The sequence below is a fragment of the Numenius arquata genome, chromosome Z, assembly GCF_964106895.1.
Source record: "Numenius arquata chromosome Z, bNumArq3.hap1.1, whole genome shotgun sequence".
Classification (NCBI taxonomy): Eukaryota; Metazoa; Chordata; class Aves; order Charadriiformes; family Scolopacidae; genus Numenius; species Numenius arquata.
The window spans coordinates 27365500-27381880 of NC_133616.1; the positions used below are offsets into that span (position 1 = coordinate 27365500).

General features: G+C 38.5%; 1 protein-coding gene across 1 annotated transcript in view; it reads left to right on the forward strand.

Annotated features, from left to right (window-relative positions):
* Positions 1–16381, forward strand: part of ANKRD31 (ankyrin repeat domain 31) — a 57191-nt gene that overhangs the window by 15819 nt on the left and 24991 nt on the right. The window contains exons 8-14 of the mRNA XM_074166333.1: positions 1604–1881; positions 2258–2385; positions 4993–5073; positions 5975–6044; positions 9101–9221; positions 11507–12038; positions 12579–12827. Coding sequence (XP_074022434.1) covers positions 1604–1881; positions 2258–2385; positions 4993–5073; positions 5975–6044; positions 9101–9221; positions 11507–12038; positions 12579–12827 — 1459 coding nt within the window. The remainder of the gene's footprint in view (positions 1–1603; positions 1882–2257; positions 2386–4992; positions 5074–5974; positions 6045–9100; positions 9222–11506; positions 12039–12578; positions 12828–16381) is intronic.

Below are 16381 nucleotides of genomic sequence, written 5' to 3' on the forward strand. Positions count from 1 at the left end.
AGATTTACTCAATATTGCAGTTAAGATTGTGAAGCAGGGCCCTGTGGGAATAGGAATCTATAACCTCATGTTGATTTTAGCATTTTTTTGTGCTTCCATCTGCTCTTCTTGAACACAGACGTTAGGGAGGCAATTTAATGAGGAAGAAATCCCAGTTAATTTTTTTAGTAACTGTTGCATTCTAACAGTATGTTGTTCACCTTGTTCTGGTCTCATCCTTGTTCCTTCAGCGTATCCTTATTGTGGTGAAACAAGTACCCAAAAGAGGAGAGCCTGTACCATCCTGATGCATTCAGGATGCTGGGTAACCCGTTTATTTTAATATATGGTCCCTTATAAAGTGAGTTGCTTTTTATTCTCTTGGAAATGTTTTTGTCGTCTTCTCTGACCCTCCTCCCATAGCAGATGCAGTGCCATGGAAAGTATTACGTTGATACTTTCGTAAACTGAAATATTTGGTTTTCCGCAACTGCCATGTTAATAAGCATCATCTCTTGGCCTGGAGGGACCACTTCTAGGAATGTAGTTCACCTCTTCAGTGGCCTCTCTGCCTAATATGTTAATTGAAAAAAAAAAATCAGGGGATCCTCCATTTCCATCTGTGTCCTGAGAAAGGACTAACAAGTTCTCCCATGTTACTGTGAAAAAATGTGTGTGTTGTGTGCTGAGGGTGTGCGCTGAGAGCTTTCAGCATTACTCAAGTGTATAATAAGCTAGTGAGTACCCAGGTTCCAGCAACTTGAGTGATACTCAGCAGCACGTCACACTCACTTGACTAGAACAGTGAATAAACTCAAGTAATTCAAATTAACTCCCATGTGATGACATATCTTTAGGGTGGGATTTCTCTCCCTAACTGTTAGAGATAAGCCTCTGGTATACACCAGTCATTTAGGTTCCCCTTTGCACAACTTAGGACGAGGTGAATCACTGTCATCTCTGATAGTAGCTCTTCTTCGCCAGTGGTAGGGGTGACAGTAATGCCTAGTGTCATCTAGATGCCTGGCTTTTAGAAGGCAGAAGGCAAGTGAAATGAACCTCATCTGTGGTGGCTGTACCTCAGGGATGGTGTGTCTCCAGAAGACTTCTCAGCTGGGAGTTACTGAATGTCAGGTGAAAGATGGTTCTTGATCTTGTGCATGTTTCTAGGCTTCTGCAAAAGGGAGATAAAATGGACTGTCTTAAGACATCTTCAACATCACTTTATTTTTTAGGGCAGGAGCTCATGTCCATAGGAGACTGAAGTGAGTCCGTTAAGTCATTTCATATATGCCCAACCAAACAACTTTCAGATAGTAGCAACTTCTGTTTGCTGTCAGCCAGCCTAGATTCGTTATTTAAGTTGTGATTGTGAGTATCCTAATTCCCTTCTCTAATTCTGCCAGGGGCACGTGGTGTGACACACTACTTTAGGAGTGCCTCTCATATGGCAACCTCTGTCTCTCATATCTGTATAATTCCAGTTATTCACTTTAGCAACCCCTTCATTGTCTGTAAGCACACATACAATTTACAAGGCAATATTTTTGGAGCTGTTACATACACAGCCCGTGCTTTAACTGCATGCTTCCAGTTGCTTGTAATATTTCTTTTTTTGTCACAGGCTGTGGTTGATCAGCAGAGAGAGAAAGAAGCAATTTCAGATTACTGCAATGCCACCTCTAGTGAAAAGCAAACTGAGGAGGCAAGTTCACAGTCGGTGGAGGCTGCAGCATGTGCAGAAACAGTCCAAACAACATCAAGGACAGTGATGCAGTTTAGAGAGACACCCTCAAGAAAGTGCAGAGGTCATATTTCCGGTCATTGCCAAATACTAGATGAGACTCAGCAGGCAATGTCTCACAGTGGCAGTACAACAGGAAACAAAGCTAAGGATTTTGAGTATGATAAAATCATGCATAATATTCTTAAATTATTTTTTTTACTTAATGTAACAAGTGCAATGCATACTGTACTCATTCCTTGTATGAATGACTTTAAATGATGAAAAGGTAAAGGTTTTACCTTTTATTTAAAGATCTGAAAGTTAGTTACTCTCCGGATTTACTCTTTATTCAGTACTACTTAACTTAATATATACTTGCATGCTATTACAGACCTCCTTTTAAAATCAAATATATTCATATTCTTTACCATATACTTGCATGCTATTACAGACCTCCTTTTACAATCAAATATATTAATATTCTTTACTATAAACATCAATTGATATAGAGAAGAATAATTTTGTTGATGCTAAGCAAATCTCTCTTGTCAGCAAAATTCAGAAATCTACTTCTAAAGACAAGCAGGATCTAGAAACCAACATACGCCAAGAAGTAACTCTGAATGAGGATAGAAAAGTTGACCAGAGAAGAAGAAGCAAGAGAATCGAAAACAAACGTAGTAAGATACTTTCTGATGTTTATCATACAGATTATTTTTTATTTGAAGAACTATACTGAATCAAATATAATTTATAATCTTCCCAATATCTTGTGGCATGGATTTCTTTTGAAAAGGTGATAGAAACACTCATTATAATAATTAATGTTATTGATAATTTCCCTCACTTGTTTAAACCTACATATTAGCAACCTAACAGTTTACTTGTTTGCATAAACTCATTAAGAATCATGATTTTTTTTAGGATTTTTATCAGTGTTATATATGAAAAAATTATAGTGTATTCTGAAGAGCAGAAGAAAAATATTTTCATGCACAGTGAAAATGTAGATCCTGATACACATTTATATATCCTTCTATAATGTGGTGTGCTGTATGCAACATCATTCTGAGGGCAGTGCCATCCCCAAGAATTGACCTATACAGACCAGCTCATTGTGTTTTGAATGGCTGCTGTTGTTATCCTGTTTTAAATATAGGATTATAGAGCTGTCACTACCACGGTCATGGAGCACTCTTTGAAGTATTTTTCCTTGCAATGTGCTTTGTTAGAAAGAAGGATTGCTATTTTTTGTCCTTTGAATACGCATACAGAGAAATTCTTTGCCTCGCAGAGGAAGTGTGTAGGAGAATACAGAATTTCCTTGCTTAAGTGCTCACTCCGGCCCCATTAGGTTTGGGGTCTTGAAAGGTGGGGGTTTTTAAACTAAGCCCACTCAGTCTGGATTTATCTGTGCACTTACAATCATTTAAAAGGTTCCAAAGTTTGGAAATACTTGAACTGTAACAGCTACATTATAGATCTTAGAAAATATGAATAATTCTACCTCCAGTTAACAACCCTTCTCTTTTGCAGAGTTTTAATTATTCCTAGTGGAGGCACCCTTTTTTAAGATTTAAAGTTGTATGCCTACATGCTCATCTATTTCTAATTAACTTACTAGCTTCCACTAAAAAACCAAGCTGTTGGTTTTTTAGCATGATTTCTGCAGAATCAGTTGCACTGCCAATATAGGTAGCTTTGTTTTAATCCAAACTAGCAAGTTTGGATTACCTCCCTTTAGCATCAGACCTAGCTATCATGAGTTTGTGAGTCAGCTTAGTTTGATAATTTACAGAAAACACAGCCCCACAAAAGGTTGCGTTTTGGATCAGCAAGCATCACTTGTTTTGCACAAGGTCAGACAGAAGGTGGTAGGGAAGGCAAGCTAGACGTGATGGGAAATAGGTCTGCTTGAAGTAACAAGTTAAATTGGGTCAGGTGTAACATAGAACTGCGCCTTGTTCTGTGTATGTCTGTGCGGTTTAATCCCTCCTGAACTGCTAGGCTCATTTAAACCAGCTTTGACTGGGGACTGCAGTATCTTAAACGATTAAGGTCCTGCAAGGCTGGAGAGGTAGAGGAGGGGGACTGTCCGTGTGCTCAGCTGAAGGAAGGTCCCAGGTAAACTTGTGTCTATTAGATTCTAAAAATCCATACAGAGTCAAGAACTTAAGAAAGCTGGAAATTAGTTGAGCTCACAGTATATCACTGTGCACAAAACAACAGAGACATCAGGCTCTAGGAGAACTGTATTTTAAGGTCATACTTAAAATTCCTGACACCTAGGTGGAATTTTAGGGTCAGTGAGCCACATCTGCTACAGCTTGTGGAGAAGGGCAGTGTATATGGCCTGTTTCTCCCTGCAAACCCAAGGTTTTTCATTAGTATATCAATTAATGGCCGAGGCCATGCATTGTGCTCTCCTGCAGATGATCCTCCTGTGCTTTCCTTCTTCCCTTCTTTCTTCCCTCCTTCTTTTTCGGAAGAGGCAGTAGCCTGGATGCCCCTCTCCACTTTATAAAGGGATGCTGGGATCGCACTGCTAGTGAAGTACAGGACAGCTCATTTATGTGTTGGAAACAATTTCACCCAAATGGAAAACTAATGAGTGCATAAGGGGAAATAGCATTTGTTCTGTAAAATAATAAACTAAAAAATAAAACCAGTATCTTTTACATTTTATGTTTTACATTTAGGCCTAATATTCCCAAACAACTCTGCTCATTGCAGAAATGGCTAAGCTGAGCTGGTTGTGAAGTAACGGGGAACAGTAACCTGATAGCACTAGTCTCAGTCACTATCCTAGTGTAAATACTCCCTACCCACAAAGCAGAGTTTTAAAACATAAATGAGTACAACAGGACTGCTAAGAAGTTTGACTTCTAAGAATTGAGAAATTATTGAATAACTAACCAGCTATTGAAATGCTCATCTTGTAATGAATTGCAACCTAGAATAGAAGTTTTATCATCCAGTGGGCAACAATGCACTTTGCAAAAACGTCATTAGAAAGGAAAAGGTCTAAACTTAACACACTTTTACAAAGTCATATTCCTGTGTGTTGGATTTCAGTTGGAGTTTCCTTATGGAATTCACTATGACATCTTTTATTGAATGATATTGTTATTTAATTGATAATTTTTTTTTGAGATAGTAGTTTCTACTAGATTGAATGACCATTGTTTCTCCAGAAGATTTATTTACTAACTGTAACGCAAAGTGAAGCCAAAGTAAGAAAGGAAAGATACTCTTCTGTTCAACAGATCTTTTGCATTATTTTTCAGGACAAGAAGCCCTTCCTAGGAATTCTGTAAATCCTGTTTGCCCCATTTCGCTTTCAACAGTTAATAGGAGGGATAGTTATGGTGAGTTTGTGCAGTCGACAAGACTGTGGGTTTGTGACTAGTCAGTAGATTATTAAATTTTGATTGGTTTAACTTGGTAACTGTTCATGAGAAAATATATAGACCTAGGTATAAAAATATATTAGAAAATTTTGCAGAAAAAGTAAACACTTAAAAATTTACGAAGTGATGCAATTAAGTTTAATTAGCCTTAATTCAACAATCCTGTGCATGCCTATCACAAAACAGTCCCTTAATTAAATAATCAACTTACTGTTTTTTAAAGTTTTTCTTTATCCATTTCAGTGGTCAACTTGACATGCCAAGATTTAGATTTTCCAGTTTAATTTTTCAGGGACTCTGATTTTGTCCCTTGCATCTTAAAGGAAGCTGTAGCTTCATAATTTAGCATTCCTTTGATTCTGTAAAACTGTGAGTACTTGGTATTTTGCATTTTTACTTCATCTGGGGCACCAAAAGAAAAGAATGACAAATAGTGGCCAGCTGTTAACAATTTGATTGAAGCAATTCAGGGTATCCAGCTTCATTTGTGATACTCTGTGTCAAAGACATTGCCACACCCTAAACTGTTGTGGGTTTTTTTCTCATTTTTATTTCCTGGATGTCATCACATAGGATATGGACAGCATGGGAGAGATACTGTCTTTGCTCTCCATTTGAATTTTGATTCACAGTACCTTGAGGGAGCTAAAAACAGTTGCAATACAACTTGTGTTTCTTCTTGGTCTAGAGCATGCACGGTGACCCTGGCAACCCCTATGTTGCTAAATTCTAATGATTATCAATTGAACAATTTTCAGGTTCAGTTGTTCTGGGGCTTATTAGTGTATCAGATACTTTTCACCGAGGAAGAAATAGGTACTTTCCCTTAAGTGAGCGTTTTTTATGCTCCCCTTAACAGGTTTCAAGTTTTTGCTCCAGAATATGGAGTTACTAGAGTTTCGTAATGAACTAGGCTCTATAAAATGCAAGTAAAATGTTTTCTAGATGATACTGTTAAAAATCATTCATCTTGAAACATTGCAACGTTAAGCAATGTAGTTAAAATTTAGTTGAGTTTCAAGCATTCGGGATCAAAGCCTAATAGCACAAAGTTTTTGGACAACCTGATGCAACATCCTGTGCCCGTAATAAACCCAGTTCTATAAAAATACACAATATTCTGGGTTGGGTAGTGTTTAAAAGAGCCTTGAGAGTTTCGATTTCCAATTAAAGTAAGATAATTTTGCTTAATGGGAGCAGAACAGTCTTAGTAAGCCTAATTCGCATGTTAGTTCACATATTTAGTATATGAATTAGGCCCAGACAGCCTTCTGATAATGGGAGATGGTTGAAGACTAAGGCTGTCCATCAAAATGGTCTTACGGAGGTGATGCTGGTTTGAGAACTGGAAGATAGGAAGTAGAAGATCCTCCCCTGTCTCTTTCCCTTAACTTTTCTCAGTCTACAAAAAACTGTCCCATAATAAATGTTTAAGGAGCTGATGCAAGGCTTTGCTAAACCCAGTTCAAAGATCTACATTCCATCTTTTATTTTTACTCAACACCTTCTTCATGGAGTAGAATTGTTCTGTGGGTCACAAAGCTCATATATAGATTTATTCCATTTTGCTGGGAGTGGATATAGAATTGCTAGTATGGGCTTCATTGTCTCATGCCTGAGTACCAGTGAGCACTCTTTAGCCAGCACAGTTGCTGTGCATTGGGAAAGTATAAAAGGTAATGATGTGCACCTTTTCCTTAGGCTGGAGCTACCTTTAAATTTGAAATGAAGAATTGAAGCACAGTAGTTGTAGCCTATCTAAATGTAAGATGGGGCGTAGCTGGACTTGCTCGTAGTTGAGCTATGGCTTAGAGCTAGGGATAAAGTTTGGTTCTAAACTGGCACAGAGGCTGAATTTTGATGGATCCATAAGATAAAAAATGGAGGATCTAGGATTTGATCTAGATCTTAGGGGTTGCCAAGCCTTAACTGCTTATCCTTAACTTGCTAGCATTAGGGCTGAGACTAGGGTAGTATTACTGTAGGTAACAGCTAGTGAGTTTGCAAGGGGTTGCAGGTAAACATTCTGGCAAAGGCAAGAGTTGAATCTTTTACCATCTTAGGAACTAAACTGAGAAGAAGGTTCAGAAGAGGCTGCTTTGTCATGAGCAGGTACAAGGAAGTGCCACATGATAAGCCTTGATTAGTGTTAGAACTAAGACTCTTGGACACCAGTGGGCCAGTGTGGACTGTCTGGAAGGAGTCCCCAGCCCTCAGACTATTACCCATTATTACTCTTCCATGTGGCTGGTGATGAAGCCACAACACATAGTGCAAGGGCAATCAAAAGAGACTTTCAGGGCTGTGGGAGAGTTGGTGAGGGAATCTGGTGCACAGGTGATTTTTTCTTCTCCCTTTCCATTTGTTGGCAATGACATTGGAAGAAGTAGATGGACCCAGTCTACTAGTACACGGCTCCGTGGCTGGTGTCACCTCCACAATTTTGGGGTTTTTGATAATGGGATGGTCTGCACTGCACCAGGCCTGCTGGTGTCGGATAGGATTTACCTTTGTCAAAGGGGAAAAAGGGGTTTTGCTCATGAGTTAGCGGCACTCATTGACTGAGCTTCCAACTAGAATTGGAGGGGAAGGAGGATAACATCAGTCTTGCCTGTGACAAGCTGTGGGATGACACACCAAGGTTATAGGCGTGGGGTGCTAGTGAGGGCCCTCGGCCTGTTGCTCTGAGTTGTGCTGGGTACACTGGAGCACACTTGGAGTCTTACAGAGATGAGCCAGGAGCTCCGCGGGTAATAGAAGCCAACAGGGAAACACCAAGGAAATACCTCAAAGGAATGAGGTGTGTTCCTCTAAAAAGGTGGCACAGCTGACAGCCCAGCTGAAGTGCCTCTACACCAGTGCATGCAGCGTAGGCAGCAAACAGGAGGAGCTGGAAGCCAGCATGCTGCTAGAAAGTTACTACCTAGTTGCTGTTACTGAAACTTGGTGGGCTACTTGGTGGCTACTATAAGAGATTAGCCTGAGAGGGACTACTGTATTTGGGACATCCCATGATTAGAGTGACCTCGATATTCTGAGCCTTACAAAGATTGGTGGGCTAAAAATATGTTCAAAATTATGGTTTGGACTAGGGTTTGGTTTAATCAGTGCTCAATAGCTGTGCCATTTGGCTTAATTTAGGACTAAGACTGGCAGGATGCAGTGGACTAACAGTGATGCTAAGGCTAGGGATAACATCTGGCATGCCAGATTCCCTGAAGTGGCGGAGAAAGAGTTGCCATGCTGTGAAATGACCGTTAAACTTAAGGCTGGTACCAGCATGGGTTTTTAGTGAATCTTGGGGTTGGGGTTAATGTTGCTGTACAAAATAACGAAGGGTGATGAGCTAGATTTTTTTTCAATGTAGCGTGGCTAGTCTAGGTTTAAGAACATGTTGGCCAGAAGTAAATGCATGGAGTTGCATGGATTAAGTATATTAATATTGAGGGTAAGGTCTTGGTAGCTGCTATACCCTTTTCATGCTATTTTGTCAGCATAGAGAGTATCTGGAAAGCTAAAGCAAATGACCAGCAAGGCACTGAATTGGTGCTGGGGAATATCCCTGCTTATTTTTACATCAATGACTTGGCTTTAGCTACTCCATCCCTTTCCCAGCCCAAATATGCTATACAGGGAAAGATGTAAGCTAGGTTGTCATCCCACCAGGACTGGCTTCAGAAAAGTCTCTTGACGATCAGGGAAGCCTGTGAGAGGCTAGGGAAATGTGACTCCTCTAAGTTTCGGAAAGAATTGCTCAGGTCACTAATCTTCAAAAAAATATGGAATCATAAAGTCATACTTTACTCTCACCTGTCCTGGTTTGCACAAGCTGCCATCTGCAACAAAGATCAGACTACAAGGTTTTTCATGTATTTTATATATTGTTATGGTTTAGATTCTAATGAAACCCTTATGGCTTGATAATTTTTCTGGATAGCTAAATGTGCTAAGTAATGTTATATACCAAACTGTAGAACACGTAAAGTAAAAAATTGTGGTCACTTTTCAATTCTGATTTCTTTCTGTCTTTCATTTTCATTTCAGGTAGAGATGATTCAAAGAATATATTAAATACTCAAAGTGTGGAGGATAGAAACCTGCACCAGGTACATCTTTACAAAGAATCCTAATGTTAGTTTGATGCTGAACTGTTAAGGGCTTGCTAGCAGTGTGCAGATGACTATTTCTGAAATGTGCTTCAAAACCAGCACATAGTGTACTAGATGCTTCATACCTAGCAGAGACTGAGACAGAGTGATATTCAGTGTTAAGCCAATTCTTTGGCAAGCAGTTGCTGATCCTTACTGGTACTTCGGATAAGATGGAGATGAAAGGCAGAGGCAATCAGTTGCCTCTCACAGACAGTGGTTCTTGCTGAGTTTTTGGAAGTGCTGCAGAGGTAAGTTACAGCAAGCATGGTATATCAGTGCCTCTTTGTACTTACAGTAACCTGACTGAAGCTGCAAGATGTAGCCTGGCCTGTAGCAGTAGGGTAGGGGCTTCTTGCCTCTGTTTGGTAGGTTGTGTTGTGTTTCGAAGGTTGGGGGAGCTGCTGTTGCACAGGGTTGCACAGTTATGCCATGAGACCTCACTAAAATGGGGAGGCTGGTGCCTCGCATGAAGACAAGACACCATGATCACTCACTTGGGTCATTGTTTGCGTATAGCACAATAGCTTTTGGCATTAAAAGATGTGCTTTCCCCCTCTCATTTTTTCCCCTTGGAGCAATGATAACTGGTAATATCTGAAACAGTGTGCACAAGCACTTTATTCTTGCTTCCTAAAGATTTTTGTGGTTGTGATAACTGTCCTTGTTACTCACAGTAGTGCAGCCTCCAGTGTCCTTAGAAATGTTATGCTATAGCAGCATTCCTGGTGTGTAGTCTTAGATTACACTTTAAAAAATTAGTTGATTGATGAAGGATGTTCTCCAAGCAGAAGGTGTTGTAAACATTTAATTGGAAAAACCTATTTCTGTGGCTTTGCAGCTGATGATTTCAGTAGTTGTTTGAGTTGTTGTGGTGTTTGTGTTCTGATTCTATCTCTAGTTACAAAGTAAGCAACAGGATAATTCTAGTTAGTCATTGGCCTTTGGAGCAGTTTTATTGTGAGATTGGCATGAGTTAATTCTGCATGGTTTTGCTGTGTTATTTCCCTTTCTTTATAATTTCCTGGAATCATTGCAGAGAGGTTTGCCAGAAATGTGAAAATGTTGCTCTGGTATATGACTACAGAAGCAATGTAGTTTTAATTCTTTAAAGGCAGAGCATTAATTTGAAACCGGTTCAATTTTCCGAAATAAATGAAAGTGTAAAGCACTTGAGTAATATTTATCATTGAATTTCACCCATTAATTTTTAGGCTTTTATATGCATATATCCCTAATTTCTTTGTCCTGCTGTCTTATAAAGCTGCACAGGCAGAGGAAATAAGTTGATTTTACAATAGCACAGTTTTCTTTTAGTATATAATAAAGCAATTTACCAGAAAATGAGATTAAGTATATGGCCTGTTTTATAGATAGAATTAAAGGCACAGTTCAACATGATAATACTAAAGCATCAAAGGAAGTTTTGCTAAAAATGAGCAAAGCAGAAAAACAAATTTGTTAAAATACACAAAAATAAAATTCTTCAGGATTCTGAAGGCAGAAAACTGAATGAAAAAAAAAAATACAAGTTCAAAAAAGACAAATAGATCTGCTGTTCTTATGGCAGAGACTACAGCCAAGAGTAAAACTATTCAGAAATAATGTCTCATGTTAGAGGCACTTCATGGTTAGGTCAAGGAACAGTTAAATTACAGAAGATGTATTTCCCTGATGCTGGACTTAATGAAATGGGCCACAGCTGTTGCTCTTTCTAATCATAATTGTTGCATCCCAGTTAATGTTGTAGGAAAACTAAGTCAGACGGAATTTCAACAGGAACATGAATTCAACAGTGGCAACAGTGAAAATCCATTTACAGAAGAAAGGGGCATAACTGGTGGAAGCTCAGCAACTTCTGTTGTAACGGGAGGAGATCACCAGTTTGCCTTGCCCCACATCAATATCTTCTGGAGAAATAGTGTCTGCACAGCATTCTCAGACTACTAGTTCAACAGAACTTGATTCTCAGTCAGTATGTACTTGCTTTGACTTCCTCTCATAATGTATCTGCTTTAAAGTTATAACAGGAAGTCAAGAGTTATGACAGTGATCAACATAGTCTCAAGCAGAAAAACAGTAGTAGTTTAAGGGACAGGACTCTAAATACCAATACGAGAATACCGTCAGCACAAATTATTTCTTTGAAAAACTTGACAAATCAAGTTAAATCTGATGTTGATGGAAACAAAATTAATGGATCAGCTCTAAGTTTAAAACTCTCTTTACCTTTGTTTGAACAGATTTCTTTACAGACAGATGAGTCAGAACCAGTATGTGCAGACAGCACAGACATATTGCAACAAATTATTGTAAATGAAGTGAAAAACATTTACACTAATACGTCCGAAGATGGAACCAGCTGCACTGAACAGACACTTCAAGCAAATGCAGAATCACTGTTAGCACATGAGCTTTTAGCAGCTACTAATGGAGAAAGTGTTTCTGGAAGTCCTTATAATTCTACCAGTGTTGTACAAAGCACCATTGAACAAAATGCTCCACAGCCACAGAAAGGAGGGAGGATCCTACTTAATGTAGAAGAAAGCGTTGAAGGATGTTACATGGAAACTGAAAATGCTAGTAGGTTAGCGATCGAGCCTATAGCTTTACAACTCCCTGAGAAGGGCACACTTCAAATTACACAAAAGAGAGACGTTCTTCAGGAGACCAGCACAAAAGCAGATTTGAATTGTCATGTTAATGTAGACAGCAAGTCTCCTTATTCATTTCAGATGGTGGAAAACATGCAGAAGGAAACCTCCCAGAAAACAGGTGCCATGTTTTGTTTGGAACTAATGATTTTGTGAGTTTTTTGTAAGCATTCTCTGTATTTTATTAAAAAAAACCCATCTGTTGGTCTTCAGGGAATGTATTTTGCCATTAATAAATAGCAGACACGTGGAATGTGTTGTGGTACAGTCCACTATGCCAGATTAACTAGATTTTTGCTTTGTATTTTTGGGGGCTGTTTTATGTCCGGGTCTCTGTTGTATTTACCAAACTGTGGCCACAATAATTAGAATGAAATTCTTAGGTACCTTACTGTTTTTAATACCTAAGAAACAATAAAGGTCGTATTTTCATAAAAGAATTTTTGAATTATTTTGATTCAATCTCAGTACGCTAACATACGGCAAATAGTAGGTAAAGGGTTTCTTATGTTAAAGTATTTTCAAAAATTGAGTGTATTACTGCAGGCATTTTTTAACATAGACTAGGTAGTCATTTTGACATTCATTTTAATATCAGTTATAATTTCTGAAATTACTATTATGCCATAAATACTCTTAAATTCTTTTATTAAACAAACAGATGAAGGAGTGTTTGCTGGAGTAAGTGGAACAGAAGGCACTGAAAAAAATGGAGAAGAAGGAAATGCAATGACCAACATGCTTTCACAGTTTACTGAAACAGAAGTAGTCCAGGCTAAAAGAGTAAGATTACACCCTCCAGAGACAAGCCAAAAGGCAGCCTCTTATTCCAATAGCAAAAAAACCAGGCTTCCATCTAATCAATCACAATGCAGTCAGGCATCAGAACAGCAAACACCCCAGAAATCAGGTGAGAATTTAATAATATGTTATAAAAACAGTGGAGTTTTTTTCCAGACGTACATGAAGAAGGCTTTTTGTAATACATGAGGGAAAGTTTAGAAAAATATGTGTAGCATGTTAAGCACATGCTCCAGTGAGTTCCAAATACTTGAAATATTTCCAGAACTTCAGTACTGTATTTTACAGAATGCACATACTTACTCTGTTTTGTTTATGTTACATTCATCAGTCTTTCAGCATTGTGGTTGAGGGGATGCAGGATCATAACTGAGAGCTTAAAATAATATTACATTGATCTTTAGTTAACTGTGTTATGTAAACGATAGTTTAAAATGACACTGAATTGGTCCTCAGTTAACTGTTTTACGTACCACAGATCAAAGAAGAAAACCTGGCTCTCTGTATATTTGGCACACAGATACCCACTTTTATTTTATAGACTATATCCTCATCAGGCACAAGTCAGCATAGGTTCTGATTGTGCTGGTACATTTGGTTTTAGCTGTAATATAGAAACAAACCTACTTCTATGAGAGTAAGGTTCTAGTCTCCTCTGGTAGTTGTATTCTCTTTAGCCTGTATGTACAGCTTTCTGTTTAACATTTTCATCCCATGTCTATGACTTGCATTTATCTTATAGCCTTGCCATCATAGTAGAGACCTGGCCCAGCTGATTACTCATCATAAGCCCCAGGTATTTTTCACTTGCTGCTTTTTTGTAAAGCTGGCAGTCATCTTTTGTACATTGATTCTTTCTGGAACCAGAGAACCATAGCACTCAAGACTTATTAAAACCAAAACCTGTCGTTCAGATGAGATCCCTGCTCTCTTAAAACTTTTGAATATAGTACATCTGGACTGATGATTCAAAAGTGTTTATCCTCATATCATTGTGTCCAGTTTTGGGCACCTCAATACAAGAGAGATATCGAGGTGCTGGAGCGAGTGCAGAGGAGGGCAACGAAGCTGGTGAAGGGCCTGGAAAACAAATCATATGAAGAGCGGTTGAAGGAGCTGGGACTGTTTAGTATGAGGAAGAGAAGGCTGAGGGGAGACCTCATCACTCTCTACAACTACTTGAAAGGACACTGTAGAGAGGTTGGTGCTGGTCTCTTCTCACAGGTAATTAGTGACAGAACGAGAGGGAATGGCTTCAGGCTCCAACAGGGTAGGTTTAGACTGAACATTAGGAAAGAATTTTTCACAGAAAGAGTGGTTGGGCATTGGAATAGGCTGCCCAGAGAGGTGGTTGAGTCACCATCCCTGGATGTGTTTAAGAGCCATTTAGATGTGGTGTTGGGGGATATGGTATAGGGGAGAACTTTGTAGTGTAGGGTAGATGGTTGGACTTGATGATCCCAAGGGTCTCTTCCAACCTAGACAATTCTATGATTCTGTGATTCTATGATTTGGCATTCTCCTTAACTTGTGTTGAAATGAAAAAAAATGTGTCATTAGATGATAGGAATTTCTTGTGTAGCTTTGCCTTGATACAGCATAGAGTATTTTGACTTCTCTGATTATCATAGATAATTCTGTCATTTCTCTGTAGTAATCAAGAGTTTGGGAAGTATTTTTTCTGGCTTTGATAGATTTTAAAATACTACCTTTTTGGACCTTAGCTGTCTGTGACTATTTCCTTGTATTCTGTAGTTTTCCACAGCAGTTTTCTACAACTCCTTATTTTTATTTGCTACCGCTTCCCATTTTTTCATTTCTCATTTATTGTTGCTCTCTAATTCCCTTCTTAAGCCACGTTAGATTTTGAATCCATGTAACTTTTCATCTGGAGTGTGGGATATCTGTGATATACTTCCTAGCTATTATTCATATTTTTCTGCTGACATTTTTTCTTCAAACTGTTTTTTATTTATAATTGTTACTGGCTTTGTGAAATTTTCCCTTTCAAATAACTACTGTGTCACTGTAAATGTATGCTTTGTATATACATACACAGGAAAAGGTGTGTTTTAATATGTATATGTTTATAAAAGTATGTGTGAATGCATGTGTATTTGTGTGGATATAACATTTGATTTTTTTTTTCCATGTGCAACAAAAAACTTTAGTTTCTTCCTTGGACTGCAGTTATATGTTGCTGCCATCTGGTGGTCAAACTTTGGTTGCCTTTGAGTGGGATGTAAATGAATGCTTGCATTAAGTAGATTGTATATATTTTGAAAAACAATGGGATTCATGCTCTACATCCATTAAATGCTTTTAAAACCAGTGTACATAACAACATGTATACTTCAAATAATATGTATAACAAATATGTACGCCCACGCATACACACACACGCACACAATATGCACAAATAAATCTGCCCGCATACTATCAACATTCTCATTTATTTACCTGTTTTTGTTGTTTTGTTGTTTGCTTAGTACCCTCCTTCTCTTTGGAGACTTTGGATGCTCATTAGTCTTACAAGTTGAATTAAGGACTGATCAGCCAATCTCCGCAATGTCCTGTAGCATGTGAGAAAAAACATCCAGGAAACTGTGAAGTTCCTGCTGACCCTTTTCTCTTTGATAGTCCCAGTCTTCTTGTCCTCTTCTGCCCACAGCTGTTTCCTGTTCCTGACTCAGGTGGTTGCTAGTTTTCAACCCCTAGTAAGTTCCTGCTCTCTTGAGTTTCTGGACTGCAAGCTTGTGTTTTCTTTTGGAAGATGATGGGAGAAGGAAAGGAGTAGGTGCTTCTTGTTACTTACTGCTTTCCAGTACTTGGCAGTGTCAGTACTTAGCTTTCCTATCTCCAAATTGGTTCCTTTTGTTGTAGGAATGCCTTCTTACTTCATTCTGGAAAAAAATTCATGGCATATCTGATATATGTCATCATCCACTGCTAATTGTTGGAAGAATAAACGTTGAACATAGAAATGATTCCTTTCCCTAGAGTTGTTCTTTTTTGTAGATCCTGTATTCCTGCTCAATATTTATAATAAGGTCTATGTACATTAATACATTTTTGGATTTTTGTCCTTTATATTTTTTACCTCCTATATAGACGATTATGATTAAAAAAAAACTTTATTCCAAATATGTGTCTTACATTTTGGTCTCCTGGAGTAGCATTTCACAAATTACTTTTTTTCCATAAAAGAGGTTCTTCAGGTAATATTTTAGTCAGCTAACATGTAATCCGAGGAGAATGTTGCTGCTTGAGAGGTTACGCAAGAAAGTATAGCCCTTCGTACAGTTGAAGGCAGTACAGCTTTAGAGACTGGGACAATGGCATTCAGATTGCAGCACAAAAAAAGTGGAAGATGGGATGTTTTCTGACTTGTGGGATTTTCATATTTTTTGCTGTCTTGTGCCTGTTCTTCATTAACTGGCTTTTGCACCTCATCTGATTGTTTCTGTGTCCCAGTGGTCTTTCTTATATTATTCTAGTCTTGAATAAAAATCCTCTCTTCCTAAATGGCGCAGTATCACTTTCATCTACAGTCAGTCACTTAACTAGGGTCTCGGTGTTCCTATTCTGCCTACACAGAGGGAAGGGACAAACAGCTTGCTTCTTTTCTTAAAGTTCAATCTGTGGAAAGAATTACACAAAGAT